This window comes from Neodiprion fabricii, chromosome 4 (assembly GCF_021155785.1).
Source record: "Neodiprion fabricii isolate iyNeoFabr1 chromosome 4, iyNeoFabr1.1, whole genome shotgun sequence".
NCBI lineage: Eukaryota > Metazoa > Arthropoda > Insecta > Hymenoptera > Diprionidae > Neodiprion > Neodiprion fabricii.
This window is the reverse complement of record NC_060242.1, coordinates 26,242,245-26,264,603: the sequence shown is the minus strand read 5'-3', so window position 1 is coordinate 26,264,603 and position 22,359 is coordinate 26,242,245. Positions and strand designations below refer to the sequence as shown.

The 22,359-nt window shown below is 34.1% G+C and overlaps 3 protein-coding genes across 6 annotated transcripts in view; 1 reads left to right on the top strand and 2 right to left on the bottom strand.

Moving 5' to 3' along the window:
• The window catches only part of LOC124181471 (heparan-sulfate 6-O-sulfotransferase 1), a 520,983-nt gene that overhangs the window by 62,380 nt on the left and 436,244 nt on the right, over positions 1–22,359 (top strand). The window lies entirely within an intron of this gene.
• Positions 343–8,818, bottom strand: LOC124181473 (zinc transporter 2-like). Of its 2 annotated transcripts, none has more exons than XM_046568086.1 (8): positions 8,563–8,818; positions 2,989–3,182; positions 2,749–2,859; positions 2,523–2,671; positions 2,102–2,253; positions 1,126–1,327; positions 732–972; positions 343–592 (listed from the first exon to the last, which is right to left on the bottom strand). In XM_046568086.1, the coding sequence occupies exons 1-8, from the start codon at positions 8,592–8,594 to the stop codon at positions 447–449; spliced, it is 1,227 nt and encodes a 408-aa protein (XP_046424042.1). In that variant the 5' UTR covers positions 8,595–8,818; the 3' UTR covers positions 343–446. The 2 variants fall into 2 exon arrangements, with proteins under 2 accessions (XP_046424042.1, XP_046424043.1); XM_046568087.1 differs by lacking the exon at positions 8,563–8,818 and adding an exon at positions 4,761–5,337.
• On the bottom strand, positions 10,297–22,268 carry LOC124181450 (UDP-glucose:glycoprotein glucosyltransferase). 3 transcript variants are annotated; one of them, XM_046568039.1, is made up of 25 exons: positions 21,980–22,268; positions 21,136–21,355; positions 20,480–20,715; positions 19,993–20,175; positions 19,751–19,923; positions 18,909–19,104; positions 18,598–18,811; positions 18,255–18,475; positions 17,956–18,177; positions 17,519–17,877; positions 16,873–17,116; positions 16,587–16,781; positions 16,189–16,450; positions 15,964–16,072; positions 15,659–15,844; positions 15,353–15,559; positions 14,145–14,537; positions 13,692–13,869; positions 13,347–13,529; positions 13,159–13,262; positions 12,895–13,066; positions 12,610–12,726; positions 12,259–12,400; positions 11,506–11,578; positions 10,297–10,386 (listed from the first exon to the last, which is right to left on the bottom strand). In XM_046568039.1, exons 2-24 carry the CDS (start codon positions 21,353–21,355, stop codon positions 11,541–11,543), a joined length of 4,554 nt encoding a protein of 1,517 aa, XP_046423995.1. In that variant the 5' UTR covers positions 21,980–22,268; the 3' UTR covers positions 10,297–10,386; positions 11,506–11,540. The 3 variants fall into 3 exon arrangements, with proteins under 3 accessions (XP_046423995.1, XP_046423993.1, XP_046423996.1); XM_046568037.1 differs by lacking the exon at positions 10,297–10,386 and having other exon boundaries at positions 11,196–11,578; XM_046568040.1 differs by lacking the exons at positions 10,297–10,386; positions 11,506–11,578 and having other exon boundaries at positions 12,262–12,400; positions 12,549–12,726.

The following is a 22,359-nucleotide window of genomic DNA, read 5'->3' as shown; positions in this document are numbered from 1 at the left end:
ATATCTCTCGCTCTAAGTCACGTCCGGTGAATCCAGAATTGTAAGGAAGCAATAATTCATGAATACACATTCAACATACATTTCATCTGCCAGTCTTAGCATTTGAATTTAAAGTTGACATGAATAAATTTACTTTCTATGCCTCTCTTCGTGCAGTTTGTATTTTCGCTGCATTTTCAGAACGTGATACAAATTGCTTTCAGTATACAGTGTGCTATGATCATCTACTGAAGGATATTATCTTATTTCAATCTATGCTACGATTGAGAACGTTACTAGACCTTATAACTAATTATATATATAAATCATCTAAAAAAAAAAAAAAAAAAATTGTCATCCATCTAAATGTGTAATACTACCTATGGTAGAGTTTATTTTTACAATGATTTAAAATGATCTTTACTCTAATGAAAATTGGTGAACATATAATACACATTCATCATGCATTATATTGGTGGTGACTTGCACTGATGGCAGTTTTCCATTTTTTGGTTAAACTCTTCAATTTGCAACGTCATTTCGAAGAAGTTGTAGCTTTCGTGAATGTTTCTAGTTGCTGTTCGAAGGATTTGTTGCGGCGATATACCAGGCTCTAAAATGAGATAATTCACCATCATTTACTTTTACCAAGTTTTTTTTTACCTTGTAATTCGTAAGGATACATAGCCATTCATGTTCATCCAAGTGAAATTTTTTATAACACAATACAATTGATACAAGGAGGAACTTACTTATTGCAAGGTGAGCAGAAAGAGCAGTTTTATCCAAGGAAAGAGCCCATATGCGTAAATTGTGGACTCTGATGACACCTTCGATTTCCATGAAAGTACTTTCGACCTGAGAATAATCAACACCAGCTGGAATTCCTTCCATCAGTACGTTTATTGTATCCTTCATTATTGCCATCGTAGTAGCCAAAACAAGAGCCGAGAAGAAGAATGTGCAGATGGGATCTACGATGCTCCATTGTGGCTGAAATTTCATTTTTTCTGACTGAACGTGACGAACTGAACCAGATCTTTATAATCATCTAAAATCTAATTATACCAAGTCGAAGTATTTTCAAATAAGAAACATTATAGCCATTATCCATAAGGGATACTTTGAGTAATTTTCAAGCTTTACCTTGAAGTAGATAACAATGGCAGCTATAAAAACGCCAAGACTCTGAATAAAATCACCAATAACGTGAATAAGGGCTGCTCGAACGTTGATATTCACGTCGTGACTATGGCCATGTGCGTCGCCGTTATCACCGTGCGCGTGATTATCCTTCCCACTTGTGCCACCATGAGCATGGCCATGTTGGTGTAGAGTCAATCCCATGCTACAAAATAACAATTATACCCACCAAAAATAAGAGTGATTAATGTCATTTCGATATCTGCAGTTTGTATAGTGCATACAAATGTTGAGTATAGGCGGATTTTACTCGAAACTGCAGCAAACGAGGGACACGTCAGGTTGTTTGATAAAATACACTTTGTAAGATGCAGAATTTATTCTAGAAACAGTGAAAACCACTGTGTGCAGAGTAAAATCTACTACATTTATAGTAAAAAATACATTTGACATGGGTATTTTTTACTAGAAAACTTTGATGCGTCTTTCTTTTCCCGCAGTTCCGAGTAAAATCTACTCTTTTTCTTCTCCCCATGTAAGTGACCGGTCCATACAAGCAAATATTATTTTGGCATCCTCATTAATTGCTATTTCATACGGCAGCATTCAAATTTTCAAAAATGTTTTATCGATATTATAACACTCGACACAACCGCACATTATACTTTCAGCATATTACTGACACGTATCAACAGAGTGCTAAACGAAACATTATATCCCTCCAACGTTTAAGCAAACGGAAAAATTGAACGTCAAATTTTACATAAATTATAACATCTATTGTGCTAGCAACATTTTTCAGTACAATCTGCAGTGATTTTTGATTGTATAAGAATGCTTTTCCCAAGCTGCTGACACTGTTATCGATTACTCGAATTTCTAAAACCTCAAACTTTTCGATCATTAGTGAAATTTCACGTGCTGCACGGGATCCACTTTATTTGATACTGCTATTGTTATTATGATTGTCAACACTTACATGAGATTTACCCCAACGCCTATGGCAGACGTGATGAGCATGACTGTTGAATCAATTTCAAAATCTTTGTTAATTATTCTTTGCACGGCCAAGTATATTAATACAGCAGTCACAACCCAAATCAGAAGGACGGATGTCAGCGCTCCAATGACCTAAGAGTTTAGATCGATTAATAATAGGAACATTAATAATCGTCATATTTACTCATGATGGCTGGTTAGTGTATCATTAGATGTTGGCTTGACCAGTGAATAATCGTGTACCAAGACCGAAATTAAAATCACTATAAATATAAGTAGACATGTTCGTTGTGCATCAGGTCATTCACTGTTACCCAATTCACTGCTGTTACACTTCCTCTACATGTAGTTCGGTTTTACGAATCATCGATTAGTCATGAAAATACGAGTGTGAATATTACCTCCGCTCGATACCATCCAAAGGGCATTTTCCTGGTTGCTGGCCTGCTGGCGACCCATATCGAAAATAGAGATATCATAAAAGACGCAAAATCTGTAAGCAGATGAGCAGCGTCTGTTGCGATGGCGAGACTGCTTGACAATACACCACCTGTAAGACAATTTTCAATAAATCTACATTTAAAGGAGAAAAATTTCACTATTACGTTCAAGTTATTGAAACCTTACCTATAATCTCAGCAATCATGAAGAGAACGCAGAGAATACTCGCAATGATCAATTTCCTCCTTGCTTTTTTGTCTATTTTGTCCTCTCTATCCCGATGACAATGATCTTCAACTGAAACAATTACAATCTTATACATTCATGGCAGCTTAAAGTATGGTACGGCTGGTAATTCGGAATGATATTCTGAAGAATATATTCAAGCAAAAGGCAAAAATTATTTTTCTGTAATTTGAAACTCACACAAGGATGGGCTACGTTGATAAGACGGGATCGTCACCGTTTCGGAAGCAGAGCCTTTCACAATTGTGCAACATCCGGATAACTTTCCATGGACACAAAATATCACCTTCTTCCCCGAACCATCCGGCCCATCGGAGTCGTTGTTGTTTGGTGGTAAATTCGTTCCATAACCAAATCCAGCGTTTTCATTATTTCTGCCGGAGAAAAAGCGATCACATGTAAAAGAATATTATGCTCAATATTTTAGATACATGCAGCCACGTTTTCCGACCTGTGTTTTATGTTTTTTTTTTTTAGTTTAGTCTAGGTTTTAGTGAACAATTACGAAGGATCTTAAACGTCTTTATTATCTTTACACGAATCTGTTCGGAAAGTTAATTTCACATCATCCACAAAGAGCGTTTTTTCTTAATCTTCCCTGTTCTTATAACTTCCCTTATTATGGTCATTAGCTTGAACGTAAATAATTCATGTTAAGCATTCCATGTCAAATTGTCGAGGTTTCAATCTCACTATTTTTAATTTGGTGGAAAATTTTTAATAAAGACGCGTATGGGTTGGAATTCGAAATTATCATAGTTCTGACTGACTGTGGCCGAAACCAAGAGTATTCTAAGTAGAATTGAAGCGGACAGGCAAAACGGTATTTCTTTCAATAATATTTGAAGTAATTAATAATTTTTTTCATGCATTTTCATTTTATTTATTTTTTTTTGAATTTTCAGGGTTCAATATAGTATCTTCCCTAACACAACAACAATCTGTGAATTTCGATTGAATTGAGAAAAACAATTATAATTCAAAATCATTTTTTTAGTTCTTATTATATGATAATTTTAAATTTTTTGAAAAATTGATTTCACATAGTATATAACTGTATACATAGACTTATAACATACACATGTACAGTAGTTCCGATAAGGATACTAAAGTTTACGTACATTGGTGATAAAAAGCAGTAACTGCCCAACGCCTCTATGCAATAATAATTTTAACGTGGCGCTTATTGTAAATTGATTATGATGAAGCCAAAACTTCATTTTGTTAAAATAGCAAGAGCCAGAATAAAAAATACGGGTACCTTTTCTTGCAGCGATATGTTAAGCGTCACGTCTACGTCTCGCTTCATAATTTTTTATATTGAACGCGAGCGAATATTGTTTTGAAACGATTTATGTGGTAAGCGAAAGTGGTCAAGAAAACGGGTCTCATTATACAATCTCAGACTGTGGAAAAGCGTGGGTATTCTTTGTACGCGTTTTTGTAATGAATCGATTGAAGTTTTTAAAATTAATTGAACTTTATCACATCGCGAAACTATTTTTTAACTGTATTCATTTGATGGCATACCAATTTTTACAAAATGGTAACACAAATAAAATCACTGGTAAGCTTTCGCCGTCTTATCGACACATCTCAATCAGCTGTAAACTTTATTCTTTACCCAAAAGTGCAGTAGCTTTCAATTGTTTCTTGAAAACGCGTAAAAAAAAATACTCTCAGCAAGTGTACAAAATACAGTACAATTAACTATACGTGCAATTCAATTCAAAAGTAAATATCTGCGCTTTCGTTATACACGTCCCGATGCCAACATTTCACAGTGAATAACTATAACTCCCAATCCTAACTAATCCACATACCGATGTACTTGTGACAGGTGTGCAATACCGTGGATGATTATTATATAAGCTATATAAATTTTCGAACAATGTAACGAATATTTGGTGTACATGAAATAAATCGGAGGAAAAAGAACGAGTGCAACTCACAGCTTGATGGTCTCTTCGTTAATCATGACTATGACTGGGATTGAATATTTTTTCACTGCTACCGAGACACTAAATTGTAGATAATGATCTATTTGTTGAGATCTATCGGTGACCGTACACACACGTCACTGGTTAAATAAACAAAGTACGGACGTCCTTTTTCCCATTCCTTGAGTAGTACTTGGGCAACGTTGAACAAACGCGTTGCTCCTTCTAGCCAGATAACTTGACTCTTCTCAAGATATCGTGCGCGTTTACTGTGTGCCCCTGTAACTGCCTGGTGTTATCACTCCCAAGTTGGAGAGTTTAATCGTAATCCACGTGTATATTTTTATATAAGGTAATACGGCAGCCGAATCCGATTGAATAAACTAAATTCCCTAAACTCTGTTCGGATTTTATTCCAGTACTTATCCTTTCCAATATTATTGCGTAATAAGTTTTTCAAAAGTCTCGTATATTCGAATGCCACTGTACTACACCGATTGAGTCATCATTTCGTCTCTGAATCGACACTTATAAATATGATTTTCCGTAAAATCATCAGTATTATTTTCATGTTTCACTTATCAACTCAACTGCGTTGTTCAAGACAATAATATGGCACTGAGATTACTGTAATCAGCGATACAACATAACATGCTGAAGTAATGCGAGGTCATTATACTTCACAGAAATCGATATCAATAATTTTTAGCAAGATATCAAAACTGAATATTTATATGCAAAAGAAATGTAGAATTTTGATCCCGAAATTAATAATTTAATCCGTATTAGTTCACAAAACGTCAGTTATGTCATTTCGTTCATCCAGAATCTAAATATTTTTTGAAAATACGAATTTGCAGTTCCAAGCACGTTGGATTATTGAGAACTGCTTGTAAGGAACATTAGATTGTTAAGAAATTACGTCCGTTGTTTATCTGTAATTTCCTTACGCTTGCGAATCATTATTGAAGGTCGATAACGATTTTTGATATGGTTAACATTTGATTGCCTATAAATAATCGCAGTTCGCTGATAAGTTAAATCCGAATAGTACGTGGAAGTTGAATTGGCATAGAACTGGATATTAATTGTAAGGTTTCTGTAATACAATAAATATGGAAAATTTTTTGCCAAGTTTCTCCAATTGATTTCACACAGGAAGAAATCGATTAGGTAAAAATTGCTTTGACGACACAATAATCGTCTATCGCTGTCACTTATCTACGGCGGTTTCGCCAATTAACCACTTTCTGAAATACGATGTCGTTAATAATCGCCTGCGGCAATACCGGAACGGTAGGAACAAACAATCCAGTAACGCCATTTGAAGACGTGTAAAATTCAGTGTCTTGGTCAATTACACTGAGCAAAAAAAGCGTCCTATTAAATTACAAAACCTTGCAATACATCATCGATTTTATAGTCAAGAAGCGAGACAGCCTCGACCTTCACAATTGGAATCTATTAATTCATTGTTATCCAGGGTCACTATAACAATAACTACATATAAATAAAGAATTTAGATGCTTGAACCCATCTATCTATGACTCGAAAATTTCAGATTACGTATGGCTTGTATATTTGGTTAATTCGTTACAAAAAAATTATGTTAAAGCAAAAGCAGATTCACGTTTAAATTTTAACATTAGATTCTCTACTAATTATTAAAGCGTATCAATTACGTGTTTTAACACGTAATACACGAATCTCTAACATCAACTTGTTATTATTAAAACTAATCAGCGACTTTTTTTTTTTGAAACTCTTGGTATCATATTCTTTGAAGACGAAAAACTTTCTTAATTATGTTGAATTGTGTTGTAAGCGCACATAAATGTTGTTCGGCAGTTTAGTGTTATATCATAATGTGCACGTACGCACACATATTATTATTATTATTATTATTATTATATCATTACCTGCACAACTTATTGACCCGATTTAATTTGTGTTAAATATGTAACTTAAATCAAGTCGACTTCAGTATGCACAGGTGTATGTACAGCTGTACGTTTGGACCTAAGTCGATCACTTTATGACATAAGCACACAAAGAGCTATATATGATGTAGACATTGTATCGATGTAGTTGCGTTAAAAGATTTACATAATTACAACAGTGTCTCTGTGGTTGATCAGCATTCTTACTGTCTACGGAAGACTAATTACTATACACTGTTAAAAATGTTCGTAAATATGCCAAGAAATTCGATTAGAGTTTGATAAAATTAAAAATATACTGTGGCATGTGAAACCAACGTAAATCTCTATTAATTTTACTCTGCAATTTCGAATATCCCATAAGTATAGATTCGAAAATCACGCATGTCGACTTAAAATTCCGTCGTAGGCTGATGACGAATTTCCTAAAACTGAATTCTGATATGTTGAATGTACTGGATTTGAAAAGTTTGGTAACAGTTTTTAGATATTATGGAATTTTCTTCTGAATCTACTCTTGTGCAGGCATAAATTCGATACGAAATCCCTAAGAGTTACAGATTTGAGTAATGCCTAAAAAATTACTATGTAAATTTTGGAATTAGTAATCAGATTTTAAATTTACGACAATTGCACCGTTAATTTACTGACACGTTCTGAAAATTGATTGGATTTCGCTAGTAACTGGGTTTGTAAATTCGTTTAAAATTGTATTGTGAGAAGGAATTTTGCAAATATTTACTGAGTGTATTATTTGTCATACCTGTGTGGACCGTCCATTGTATTAAGAATGAAATGAAGTCATAATATTGCATAAGATAGTTTGACGTAGTAGGTAATGCGTATGACTAGTAATCCGATCATTGCGAGCGAATAGGATTTACCCGAGTAGGAACAAAAAATAATGCTAAGATTCTTCTATTCGATTTAAAATTAGTTTTCATCGAGTACAGTTACTGAGAAGTTATTAAAACGAAGTCTCTGCTCACAAGAAGGCAATGAAATCAATTATCGAATCGTTTTTTATCGACTTTTTCCACTTCGCACTTTTAGTATACATTTGTCATAAAGTTACTAAAGTCGTATGGTAAATTTAACAAACTGTAATCACACAGCGTAATAACCAGAAAATGTACAACAGACGACTATAATCACACTGAATAGTTAATTGTATTAGATTTTATTGAGATTCGAATAATATTTAAAGCGTTGTTCTAACGATACCTATTTTATTACTTTTTTAGTCATGAAAACAAATGAAATTTCTCTCAGTCTGATCCGATGAAACGAATCGAATGTTCTGCCCATAGAATATCAATGCGATTGATCAACGACGTTTTCGCAACAGCAGTCCCTTGTAATCGGAACGATGATTCAACTTGGATTGAGGTGTGATTTATTCTGTGCGATACAGAATTAAACTAGTAGGATATTAGCATCGAGGGTAGACGTCTTAATTGATTTATACGTACACAGTCACGTCCGTCAAACCTTATCTCATGGTCATACACACGAAGACACACAAGTAAAAATGAGACGTAAAAAAAATAGCCACACACCGCGTTTGGTTTAAAAATAATTCAAATCAGTATTTTGTTCGAATTGATATCCTCACCGCGGCCGAACGAGAATGCGTTGACAAATAACAATGGTAAGCATAATCCGAACAACACAGAATTGAAGTATAGAAAACTCCTAAAAGACGCCTCATTTTGCAGATCTCGTACTATTGTCTTGAAATTTTCCACGACATATTTTCTTCAGCGTGCAAATTATGTTTTAAGATAGGCGAAACTATTACAATAATTTCTTTCGAAAGTTACGTTCTATTTCACTATCACCTTATCAGATTACACAGTTAAATGTTTATTTACTTGCTGTATTCGGTATTCGTGGTTCCTTCCATTTCTGAACAGTCACTACTAGGAAATCCTCCCAGAGTTTCATGGGCCAGTCAATATTGGATGATAATAATTGTCGACCGTTTAGCATGAATTTGAGAAGATCGTGAATTCACTTCTGGCGGACGTATGTACAGGCTGACCGAGCAATCTTGCTTTATACTTACGAACACCGTCTGATTCTGACGGCCCAGGAAGTCATTCGATTGTGTTTATAGTCTAGCCCGATGTTTACAAAAATGCGGAAAGATACACGCTTCAAGTACCACTACAAAACCATTGGAAATACTGAATTCCATGACCTACATTATTTCACTCCGTTACACAGCATTTTGTAGTGTACATATCGCGAGATATGAGATTCCACCTTACATTTTGCAGCGATCACTAGGCAATACAGCATCAAGCTATTATAGATTATCTTTCCAACTGTCAATACAGAATCATTCGAATTACAATGAGGTGCATTTTGCATGCATGCCCACGTAAGATTCATCCTAGAAGCTCATAAAGATACGAAAGAATTAAATCCGAGGGCTATATGCTAAAACTGTAGTTGCTTTCATTCATCAACTAGGAAATAAAAACCGGAATTCATACATAGATACTCGATAAATGTATTATAACGATGTAGATTTTCTGTTTAACTGTAAACGAGGTACGGAAACATACGTTCAATGTGTAACTTTAATTGACGTTATATTCCAACGTAAATACAATCTATTTACGGTATAAAGTATACACGTGTAAACTTTATAACTTATATCGGCACCATTTTCGGGGATTCTACACTACCAGAGTTCTCCGTCACACGTGGGAGGTAATCTATGTGTGTGTATTTTTAGACAGTTCCTAGAAACATTGATCATCCTGCCATTTTCAAGAATTTATCAATAATTCCTTGAAAACAATGACAAATTACAAAGGCAGCTGTATCCCTTTTCCGGGTTCTGTATAACCCAGATAGTCAATTACCTGTGTCCGCGCAAAAAAGTCTACGTCACTCATAGCTGCAATTTTTGCTGCCTCTTAGCCGAATACCTATTTCCTCAGAATAATTTATAGGCAGCAAATCTGCAACAGTAATTGTTGTGTTATTACTTTATAGTATATAGCAAGGCTCGCTTGCGTTTATCTGTTGATAACGTTTAGTCAGGATTTTGTCTGATCTAATTTTAATAACAATTGGAGACATATCTTATTCTAATACTGCTAGCAATACCTTGCAAGCATTGCTGTTATTTTGTTGTAAAGATTGCGGGCAAGTTGTTATCTGAGTACCTACACAATTGACCCTTAAATATAGTTCGAAATGGGGGGTGTCGTTAAATTGACCCTTCGATGCGAAACTGAGTGTTTCATACCCTGACCTTTTTCCTCCCCCGTGCGATACTTTTGACTCTATCCTTCAAACAACTAATTAGGTCTAATTACGGTCAAGGTTCAGCCATACTTCAAGGCTTTAACCGCGAATCCCCCCTACTTTTCATGCAAATAACGAAAAAAATAAATATACCTCTGTGCAGTCAAAGCTGAAATTGGCATTGTTATTTTTTTTATATCTAATGAACATGACCCTGAACCTCCGTATCATTTGTAAAGTTGGTGTGATAAATACAGAAAAAATTATGTGTATAAAGGTTTCCATACTACGTACTACCGTTTAAGTAATCGGAAATTATCGAAGTTAATATATCAAATTAATAATTAAATTACAAACGATACGTTTAATGAGAAAGTAAGTGTTTACAAAGTATCTGCAGTGTTTACGCAGTGTATCTGGCGGTCAGGGGAGATCTGAAAACAAAAGCGTCTCTGATTACTAGAATTCCAGGTTTTTTTCAGTTTTTCACAATTATTCACTTTCATTGTTCGATTATGATATAATCAAAATATTTCATCCTGCACTATGTTTTATTTATCACACGAGCCTTATGCGAACTTAATTTATTTTTCCACGTTAAATTCCACTTGCTCAATCAATTTTCCTCACAAGGAAAAAACAGAGAAATTGTGTGATTCAACCTCGATAGCCTGATACGGGCTACACAGCAAAACGTGTAACATAACATAATATGTTGTTTCATAGTTGGTAGAAGAAAATAACAAACGCAGGAACGTAATATTTTAATTTTATAATGCTAAACTGAGAACAAATATTTCTGTGTGAGAACTTGACTGTATATAGAATCATCGTTATGTTTACTGCAAAGTTTCATTTCGCATTGCTGTGATTAGGAAATTTCATTGAATAAAGTTATTGTGATTGTTACTGTAGTGTTATTTTCTGCTGCAAATTTTAATTAATATGACTCTTGTTTTCCATAATCATAACAATATGAAATTACCGCTGAATTTTTTACCATATACATAAAATCCATATGGGTTCTTATGGTATTAAAATTGACCCCATTAAATTATCACGAAACTGTTTTTAGACTCATATGCTAAAATAGAAATTAAACTTTCATGAGTTAAGATGAGTTCAATTATAAGATGTTAACCCTCGTAAAATGTACAAGTACAATTTTTATGTAAAGTTTAGGTATACTATCTTATTATATCATATTAATTGATGGCTATGTATGAATTCAGATAGCTATATATAATTTTAACAGACATTTATTCGAATTTTCAGTCCTTGTATTTACAAATAGGAAAAACGAAAATTCAATTGTTACTTACAAATGATACAAATTTACCAGAACGTTGTTACATACATTTGCCAATGTCATACATTCCCGTTCACGTTCAATGTACAATTAAATGTTTTAATAAAATTTTAATGTTCTACATTAATAGTGTTCTTGTCGAGATATTTTTCTATTTTCAACGCTTGTAAAATGGCTTGCTATTATGAAAGTGACATGAAAACTGCAATAAATGAACTTTAATGATAAAATACACCTCACACACCTTACAGTAAAAATGCAATATTCACAATTCCAGGTTTACAACTCTTCATGTGCTGGAGAATCATCCATCATTTCTGAAAAACAAAATTGAGTATATTGATGACAAATGAAAACCGCACGAAGGGTCCCACTGCATATTTCATTTGTGTCATTTTCATTTAACAAGGATCGATACCATTTTTTTCAAAAGTCAAGGCTGCATAACGAAATAAACAAAACAACGTTTCATTTTCGGACTCTATTCAAAGTGAATTAGGAAATTTTATAAAATTCTTTGAAATCTCTCAAACCCCATAAAGTCTTTTTAAATTAGTTGCTATCTCGTGAAATCTATTGGAACTCTAAAATTCTAAAAAATCCTTTGAATCCCGTGAAATCCGTTAAAATCGTTTGAAAATCTACGACATATTATAAATTCTGACGAAATCACTAGAAATCTCTGCATTCTTTCCTGCATAAAATTTAAAAATTATTTGACATTCTATCAAATCTTTTGTAAAACAAATCTTCTAAAATATGATAAAATCTTATATAATCTTTGAAATGCAAAAAAAAGAAATCTGAAATCTGTTGAAATCCTGCAACCCTGAAATCTCGTGTTTGTGGTTAACCCCGCAGTTTCGTTAATAATTAGTTTTTTACTGAATGATGAAGTCATATCATGGCAATAATGAATAATAATAACAAGTAAATGCAACAGGAGGATATAGTATTATTTTTATAAATCTTTATAATATTGTAAACTTTTACGCACCACCTTCCTCTCTTTCCGTCTGTCGATTCGCGTTTTCTATTTCCTGTTGTAGCCTCTTTATTTCTTCATCGTATCCAACCCATTCCGGTAAGATGCGCATAGCAGCTTGGAGCTTAGCTTCTTTTGTCATTGGGTTATTGCACTGTTATGGAAAGTATATGTTACGTTAGATTGTAATTTCCCATGCAGTATCAGAACTAGGCTTATGAATACTGCATATAGGGACTTATTATTGGACTATTGTGTGATCAGTATGAAATAATTTGCAATGCATATTACTGATACTACACTTTTCAATGTACTGTGGCTCGTTCGAGGGGTTGTACCATCACCGTGCATCAAAGTACTTACCAAGTCAATAGTTTTGGCATATTGCTTGGAATCATCATCGCACCACGTTTCACACCAAAGCCATTCCTGAGGCAAAGTCTTTATAGCTACTTGGTGTATCATATTATTTGGAAGGTCCTGGAGAATAACAATTCAGTTGGATTTACTGTGAATATTATATGCTATGGTATGAAAATTGACATCTTTGTAATGTGTACTGTTAAAAATCTATTTTTAATACATGAGAATTTGATTATTTTCTGCTGATATCTCAAACTTGTTATATGTTATTCAACTTTTATTTACCTGGTCGAGATTTGAGAGGCTGTTAGGGTCTTGACTAAGAGCCTGATATTGACCTCTGAGTCTATCACCAGCAGCTATGCGCCTAAATCGTTTCAAGTCTACCACATATAAAGCACTGATGTGATAACGTCTTCCTTGTAGATGATTTCGCCAGTAACCTTGCTGCCAAAATCTGAGGAAAACAAATGTAAGATTCGAGTTTAGGAAAAATTGAATTTGAAATTTGATATTTCCATTTATTTCTCTCCCTTGTCACATCTTTACCTGAACCCATCCATTTCCCTTCTGCTTTCACAAAATGGCGTGTATGCATACGGTGCCCCACCAAGATCTAAATTGGCTAGTTCCTTCAAATCAGCTCTGACAACCTGTATGCGAAAAAAATCGAGTAATTCATTTATTCTTCGATGACACACTTGGCACTGAATTAAGTACAGTTACTGAATTTTTACCTGGTCTGCATCAACGAAAATGATTTTCTTCACATCTAACGGGAACAACACATCTAAAAAGAGAATTTTGTATCCCCATATGGTTCTTTGCTTTTCAGTTTGTTGGTGGAGCCAACGGGGCCATTTATATTGTACCAATTCGTATTCGAAGCCATATTTATTGGCCATATGTGGCAAGAAATCCTATAAAACATAAATTTGGACCTCACATATTAGATGGTCAATTAGCAACATACACGACAATTTTCTTTCAAACTAGAAAAAAACAACAGGAGGGAATTCCATCGTTAACTTAAAAATGTTGCTGGTAAGTTGTTAACTAATTTGTACGTTACTTTTGCTCACCTTCAAAGTAGGAGAAAGATAATTTTTCAAGAACCAAAACTTGACAGGTGTTTTAGTATGCTTGATTACACTGAGCATCATAATTTTAATAAATCTCTCATACAGATGTCCAGAAGCTAGAGAAAATATATTCAATTTTTCATCTTTATCTTCGCTTTCTTCAGCCGCAGTGAATGTTCTGTAAATTATCAGTTGAAGTAATATGAAACAGCAGTAAAAATGTAGTTGTAATATACTAAGAATGAGTGATAGTGTAGACTGTAAACTGATTCTTTGCATGTTTTGCGATGACGTGCTTACTCAGTTCTCGAATTACTGAATAGTCTATCAATGCTTGTGCAAGATGCAAGTGAAATAACGCTATAATTTGATAACATTCACGTAGATCTCACAAATCAGCTGTTTCGGAGGAAGATTTAATGATAGGAATTGAACACGTATTGATTTGTTTACCTAGATATTGAGTTCCATAAACCAGAGCTTGATTCATCTTCTGATAAAAGATCTACATTTGCTTTATCTGGTTTCTTGGAAACTTTCAGCTTCAAGACATGACTGCGCAATGAACTTATAACAACCTTCACATTGTTTTCACTCTGAATAACATCTTGACCATCAACGCTCGTGATGTCGTATATCTCAGCAGACCTTCCTTGCCTTAGTCGTAAAAGCCACTCACCAGGATTAGCTTTTAGCTGAAAATATCCCAGATTAGCCATAACAATGGTGTCAACTATTACGGGTTCATTTTCAGTGCCCAAAGTTATCTGTAATCCTCTGGGTGGATTCCCCATTACAGCTTCGAAACAGTGCCCTTCAAGAAGAAGGTGCTCCAACTCGAATTCACTGTCAAAAGATGAAGAGAATTCATAAGTAAAAATGATGAAACATAAAAATACCATTTAAAATAGGAAAAGATAGACGACTAAAAAACTGGGTGAATTTCAGAAATCAATAACTCAACAACCAATCATTCAATTCAATTGGGGTTTGTATCAAGCAAAATTATGTAAATTGAGCATCACTGACATTTTTCTGAATTAGAATCATTATTTCTGGTGATGACATACATCATTTCACTTGGTACCATGTTTTGCAATGTGGTCTCTCAAAAATGGCTTGACCAATCTACTTTAATTTTGGTGATAGAATTCTTGAACAGTTCATCCTCTTTAATACGGTTCCATTTTTTTCAACTATCATATTTTCTTTTGTTAAATAATTATAAAAGGATTTTGAAGCTTTGAAAAAAATCGGTGTTGAACTTCAATTGGTTGATACCTCTGGCCTGTGGCTATGTGTGTAACACGGTCTCCATTTAGGCGAATGAGAAAAAAATGTTAATATTTCGGATCGTGGCAAGGGAATAAACTGTTCAAAAATGTCATCTGCAAATATGAAGTAAATCGATTAAGCCGTTATTTAAATATCCTGAATACCACAAGATATGTTACCAAGTAAAGTAGTTGACAATATTGTTGAAAACAATACCTCCTATAGTTGATTACAATCATATAGACAAAAAAATGTGAATGCAGCTGGATTTACTTTTTCACGCATCTAATTGTATACCTATACTCCGTTGATAGTGATATAGTAGGAAAAATCTGTACTGCATCACTCCTGTACATGCATACGAAATTAGTACGATAAATATTTACCTTTGCACACCCATCGCTACATTATCTAATTTAATGTTGTCCAAGTCATATACGCTGCGCACAACTTCAACCAGCCAATTTTCTGGTGCATGGATATGCTGAGTAAGTAACGACGAAGTTGGTAATTTATTAAACCTAGCAATTGCACCAGCGATCTGGCCTTCTGGTGTAAATTGTAATTCCGGTTCCAGTACAAATCGATAGAAACTGAAATAATCGTAAAATTAACATTGAAACGTGTTCGAAAAAGGAAAAATATATTTACTGTGGTTTACACAGATCTGATGGGTACTAAACTAAATATACCTTTTCAATGGCATATCACTGTTTTTGTCCAAACAGTTTAGGAATACTTTTACATGGCAGTTTAGGGTCTGTTGCAGAGTGCTTATAATCGGTCCAAGTTTTTGTGCCCCCCGAGAAACTGGGTCAACAATTGCAGTAAGATCGAATGCTACGCTGTCAGGATCTCCTGCTGGTATTTTGATGGCGCTGGAAATATATGATAACTCGATCAAAAACAATAATTATAATCAAGTCACAGCTGGACATAGTATAAAAAACATGTGAATTTCAATATGAAGCTTGTCCTTTAGAAATTGCAAAATTACCTGTGTTCGTCACTGTGAAATGGCACATCAACTCGGCTCCTTGTCTGTGGTCTTGGTACCAACAGTGCTACGATTTTTACAATCATATCATCTGTGATATCAATTTTCTCTGAGAACAAAGGTCGTACAATTTTTTTATGAGCATTTTTATAAACCTTAAAAATAATTTGATGCTTTTTTATGCATTAAAACAAAGATATCCATTTTTATTACATATCATCTTACCATATTCGTCATCGTCGTCCAAAGAATCTGCTTTCATTACATGTTTAAACAGTTTATTACCATAGGTATTTTGACTGAACCTTTCCAACAGACCAAAGTCTTCACTTGTAAATTCCTCACTTTCATCGAATGGTCCAATTATACGGCCATTACATATGATTGCTCTCATTCCACTTTCCAAATGTAGTGCATTTCTTACATAGTGCTTGTGCACCTCAAGTGTCATTGTTTGTTCATCAACTTTCTTTTTCACATCTTCATTCTAATAACAGTATTTCTATTATAGAACAACACCCTTGGACATTTTATTCTTATGGGTATGTTAATAGTACGTAAGATTTGTCTTTTATAATATTGTAAGTAAGAGTGAAATAGAATTATGGATTGAACGAGCTCACCTCAATTTCATATTTGCCATTAGTGATAAGAGAAATTGCATCATCCTGTGTAACTTGAAGAATGAATCTCATGGCTTCTTCACTTGATAATGCATTTAATGCGGCAAGCACAACTTTGTTTATGTCAATTTCAGGTCTACTATTATTCTCAATGCCATTTACAATAATACTGATCCTTACATCTGCATTCGATTTCTACAAAAATAAAATGACGATGATGATGACGCTGTGAGGAATGATAATTAATCGTAGATACTTCATTCATTTGAAGCTTTTCATTACTTACCACATATTCAAATGCTTCTCGTAATAATTGTCTATCTATAGATAAGTTCAAATCAACTACGATCCAGAAAGTAAATAAGTGGTGTACAGCGCTGCGTCTAGATATATATACGTATTTCATCCGTTCCATGAGCCAGTTGGAAGTATCTTGTGAACTCCACTTTGAGATTTCGTTAGTTTCAGGCATGCTTCCAATCAAGTCAAGCCAATTATGCTTTTCTACTTTCAGAACACGCTCATTCAACCTGTGCAGAAAAATGTTAATTATGTCAAAGCCGTCACAAACTCAAGGTGTGAATAGATTTCCTGTTTCATCAAATACATTATAAAAGTGACTGAGATTTCGAATTAAGTAACAAAATGTTACATAATTAATATTAAACAAATATAAGAATATGTATAATATATATGTGTGCCGATCCACCAACTTTTGACTAGATTTTTAGGGTCAAATTTGAATAGATTAAATGGTGTACACTAAAAGTGAGATCGAAGAATTTCCATATCTCAGTATATACTATAACATATCCAAATTGCAGCAAGTTCAAAAAATTACCCAACAAAACTGACCAAAACTTAGTGCACATCCAGTACATGCATATAAATGTTAGATGATTAATACTAAAATAAAAATTTAGTAACTTCACCTGGGCATAACATTAGGTTGATTCATGATATAATCAATGACATCGTCGCCTTCGGTGAGCTCACCCCGGTATACAGCTTTTTGAAACGCAGGTGTCTGCGTCATTATGGTGGAAAGAACTGCTTCTTCAAATAATTCTGAGCTAAGCTGGTTAGATGGTAAAGGTATTCCATTCAGTAAGGCTTGAGGGAATTTATGGAATCCAGTACGTTTTACAAAGTCATTAGCTAAATGACGTCCGACATCATACTCTGATTCTTCTCCAAGGATATAATTTACATCAGCAGATGAATCTCTAGCCAGAATAGCTTTTCTTATTTCACCCACATCTGTATCGTCTTCATCGATAAAGTGTCTCAGCTATAACATAAAGACTTTTATCAAAAACACAGCTAATGACGACTCTCTATACGAATTAGGTAAATAAGAGAAACTTGCATCTGAAAGAAAACGCATTGCCTCTTTGTGTCCGAGTGATTCAGCAAAGTAGTGGTATGCATTATTGACTGCAACACTGGCATCCGTTTGACCTGTTACAGAAGTGTTATAATTGGTGATAAAAACGAAGCCAACACGAAGCGGAGCGGAATGTGTGTATAGTGACTCAGCCAAGGAGATTAGTGGTACTGCATCTTTGCTCAGAGGGTCAATGATTATGACCTAAAAGTCGAAATAAAACCACAGTTTGATGAAAATGTCTATAGCGTGTTTGTTATCTATAATCTGACATTACTAACCAAGTTATAAAGATTCCTTCTTATGTTTCTGAGCATGCCAGGAAATGTTGGTCGTAAAAGCTCAGTTAGTGATGGTGACCATCGTTTGTATCGTGAATCGTTCTCAATATCATTAACCCATATGATTGCTGAATCTCTGATATCTATAGCAAAATCTTGGCTATCTCCGTTCCCTGACAAATCTAAAGCCAGTAGCTTATTCATTTTCTTATTTGCAAACCCTGTAACACAATTGAACCTTGAATAAAATTTGCAAAATGAAAATTGGTTTTCCTTAATGAGCTGAACTAGTTTTATATTGACGATAAATCTATGATCTATAACAGAAGAAATTTAGAATTACCAATTTTATGGAGTAATTCCATTACACGCAATTCTGCACGTAACGACTCCAAGAGAGTCAAAATGTCGATTGCTTCCAAGTCGAAGAACAGTCCATTAAGAAATAAAGCTGTATCCGTGGGTTGAATATTCAAGTTTGCAGAGAATATCTCTTGGTTCAGTTTCATTTCTTTCTTCATTTCAGAATTCACTTTTGTTCTGATCAAAGATTTAGCCTACATAGTTGATATAAATGTGATAAGTTATTATTATAATTATTAACATTATAATCATTACATAGATGAGCCAATACAAACTAAAGATCATGTTGACCTGCATAGGAAAATTCTGAGCGATATCAGTAAGTGCATCGATTGCTTCACTTGCAGGTGATTTCATAATTCTTTCAGCAGCTTGATGACTTAAGTCTTGAAATTGCCATACTTTTAATGCTCCAATCTCATGGCTATTCTCTAGTAAATGCGTCTGTAACTTATCCAGTTCGGCCTGCTTGTCTGGGTATAAATTCCTGCATAAAACGCATCATATTCAACAAATTGCTCTGGGTCATTGTGTGACGAATTTTCAATTTTTCGCAGCCAAAAATATTGTCCTGATTGTGTATAAATATTCGATTCGTTGTTCATACACGGTGGACAGCAGCTGGTTTTTACTGGAGTATTATTTCAAGAAATTATTTACATGTATCGAAATCTAAACACGGTGCATGTAACAAATCATGGGCTGATTTCATTTCACAAATCAATTACCGGAGCTGGTAAGGACCAATGATTTAAATCACGTTGGGATTGATTACAGTATTTTCTGGATGATGTGTTCATGAATTTCTTCAAACATTCTCATTCTTCAACAATTACATTTTTTCGTTGACTAGCTAATTTTATTCTGAGCAGCCGTCGTCGAAAATTTCGTAAACATATCATAATATATCATAACTGCTTCACAAATTAGCAGAAATTGTGAGCACTTGAAAAATTTGCAAACGAAAAAGTTCATAAAAAATAGAAGACTGGTGAAATATCACTACAGGACTTGGAACATGTTTTTGATAAAAATCTGAAAACGCGATTCCCTTTAAATTATCAACTGAATGCGATATTTATTTGCCAAATGATTTAAATTTTTGATTGTTTTGAGATGGAATCAGCTCATACTTTAAAATCCCAAAATTAAGCCCATCAATTTCTTCAATTCCATCACTTGTTGAGTCGGCCTCTTTGTCTGAATTGTCTTTAATGTCAGAGTCATCAGTAGCCTTGTATTCTGTAGATTTCATTTGAAGTTCAACCCCATATCCTGATAAACGCAACTTCTTTTCTGATCGATTCTAAAATTAATAATGTTCTATAAATAAATTTAGCAGAAAGTAAGATAGCCTTAATTTAATTTTCCTTACGTTTACATAGTGGCGCAAAACATAATCAATTTTCTTTTGTTCAGCCAAAGACTTCAATGTACTATGGAATTCGCTGAATTCCGTTGTTCCCATTTGACCATAAAGAATCACAGTCTTATCAGATTGCTCGCCACCAGGATAATGATGATCCACACTATAAGTGTCTATTTCTACTTCTGCCTGCTGCAAAGCACGAATGTTGAACAGTTTAGTGACGAATAAATTCCAATGAATATATCAGGCAATATAAGAAGAAAACCAACCAAAGAGGAATTTAAACTACAATATCTTACAAGAGTGTGATATCAGGTTTTCAAACATATCTCAATCTGAAAATACACTTTTGATTATGAAGAAGTGTTAAGTTCACTGGGCTGCTATGAGATGATTAAATATATATAAATCATGTACGTGTCACAATTTTTCAAGACTTTGTGGTGAAAATTGCACTATTTCTTCTTCCTGTATATCTATTAAATATGTCTACCTTGTTCACTAGATCTTCCAAATCTTTCAACGAACAAGTAAGCTTTCCACCAATGTCCATTGCAACACTGCAGCCCAGATGCGAAATGTTTCTATTCTCTGCCATTTGATTGAACATTTCAACTCGCGATGAATATGTTCTCAGTGAGAGTCCTAGCTTGAGCACAGCTATTTCAGCTGGAGTTAAGAACTTTTTCGTAGCTGTGATAGCGACATTGTATGCATCTCTTTCCATGGCTATAAATATAATGCGATGAAGAGATTTGAATTGCAAATTTGATCATTTTTGCAGCAACAGATTTAACATGCAGGTTGCTTCCAGTTTGAGGGATATTCATGATATTACAGTTCCTTCTCAAGAAAATCACAAGAAAGATGGAGGCTACACGATGATGGGTATATATAAAAAGTTAATCAGATAATTAAATAATTTGTACACGTAGAGAAATTCAGGGTGTTTTTTGCAGGAAGTCAAGTTACGGATGTTAATCAGTTTGCTCATGGCTGAGTAGTTGTCTTCAATTACAGAGAACATGTAATTTTTCAATTTTACTATTTACAACCATTACGTCATGTTGTTCTATAATATAGAAATGTTAGAATTATATTTGATAATAAATTTAACATGTAGTTGAATTTACATTTAAATCAACTTACCATTTGGTGGCAGCAAATATGAACTGCTCGATATTTCATCGACAAATCCCCAGAAGTAGTCATGACTTTCATCACTGAGATACTCAGCTACCTCTAGTATCAGAGGAGTCTCTTTCCACTTGGCATCGATTAACGTTGTTACATATTTATTGACTTGTTTATCCGCAGTAATTTGGTTTAAGCATAATACGAATGAGTACCAAAGTATAAAAACCCACATCTGTAAAGATAAAACCTCAGCATTATAAACTATTCAACTAAATACCTAAAATCTGTCTGGCACGATTGCTACAAAATCACAGAAATATTAATTTCATGAAAATTACATGGAAAAGATAATAAGCGAGCTTCTCACGAACGTTATTTCTTTATTTAAGCCATTTCAGTTGCATTGACTGCAGAAACCCGATATATCGCAAATTAAAAGCAATTTAATTAAAAATGCTTAATAGCACATTATTCTGAACCAAAAATTAACATAGAGTTAATTTTATGGGAGATGTATAAGTATTACTTATCACACCTTGCAATATGTAGTCATGACACATTTTCGAATAAATTTGGTCATAGATTAGGTATAAAGAAAGTGCCTGATATAATTAAGCTTATCAAAATTTAAGGAAGCAATAACTTCCGTTTCTTCTTTGGAACATGATAGAGCCATACATCCTCATATTTCTGGATTTTATTATTTATATAAATAACGTTCAAATGAAATAATTGAGAAGTAACTAAGAAAATTTAGCCTGGGAAAATAAAAATACTTTCATATACTGGCGAAACTTTCAATTTTACATCAAATTGCTAATATGCCATGAATAGTCTGTTAGAACAAATACGGTACCTTGGAAAATAAGTTTAGTTTTTACGTTATACGTTATGAAAAATTTATTAATGACAACAGCCAATCCATGCAGCGCACGTGCCACCGGGTACTAGTTACTACTACACAATCGTAACTTTGAAAAAAACTAGCCTCATACTAGCCTCGTCAACTAAACCACAATTATAACCTGCACGACCACCTTGCGAATTTTCAACTATTTTTCACTACATAACTGGCATGCTGGCACTTTGGTACAAAAGGCAACAGCTTCACCGGTTTTTGACGGCGGAGTAGGGACAGACCACGACTGAAGCAGAAAAGGAACTGAGAGAGCCTACGCTCGGGTTTTTCTTCTTCCCGATTTAGTAGCGCCCTCTGACACGTAATAAATTTTTGTA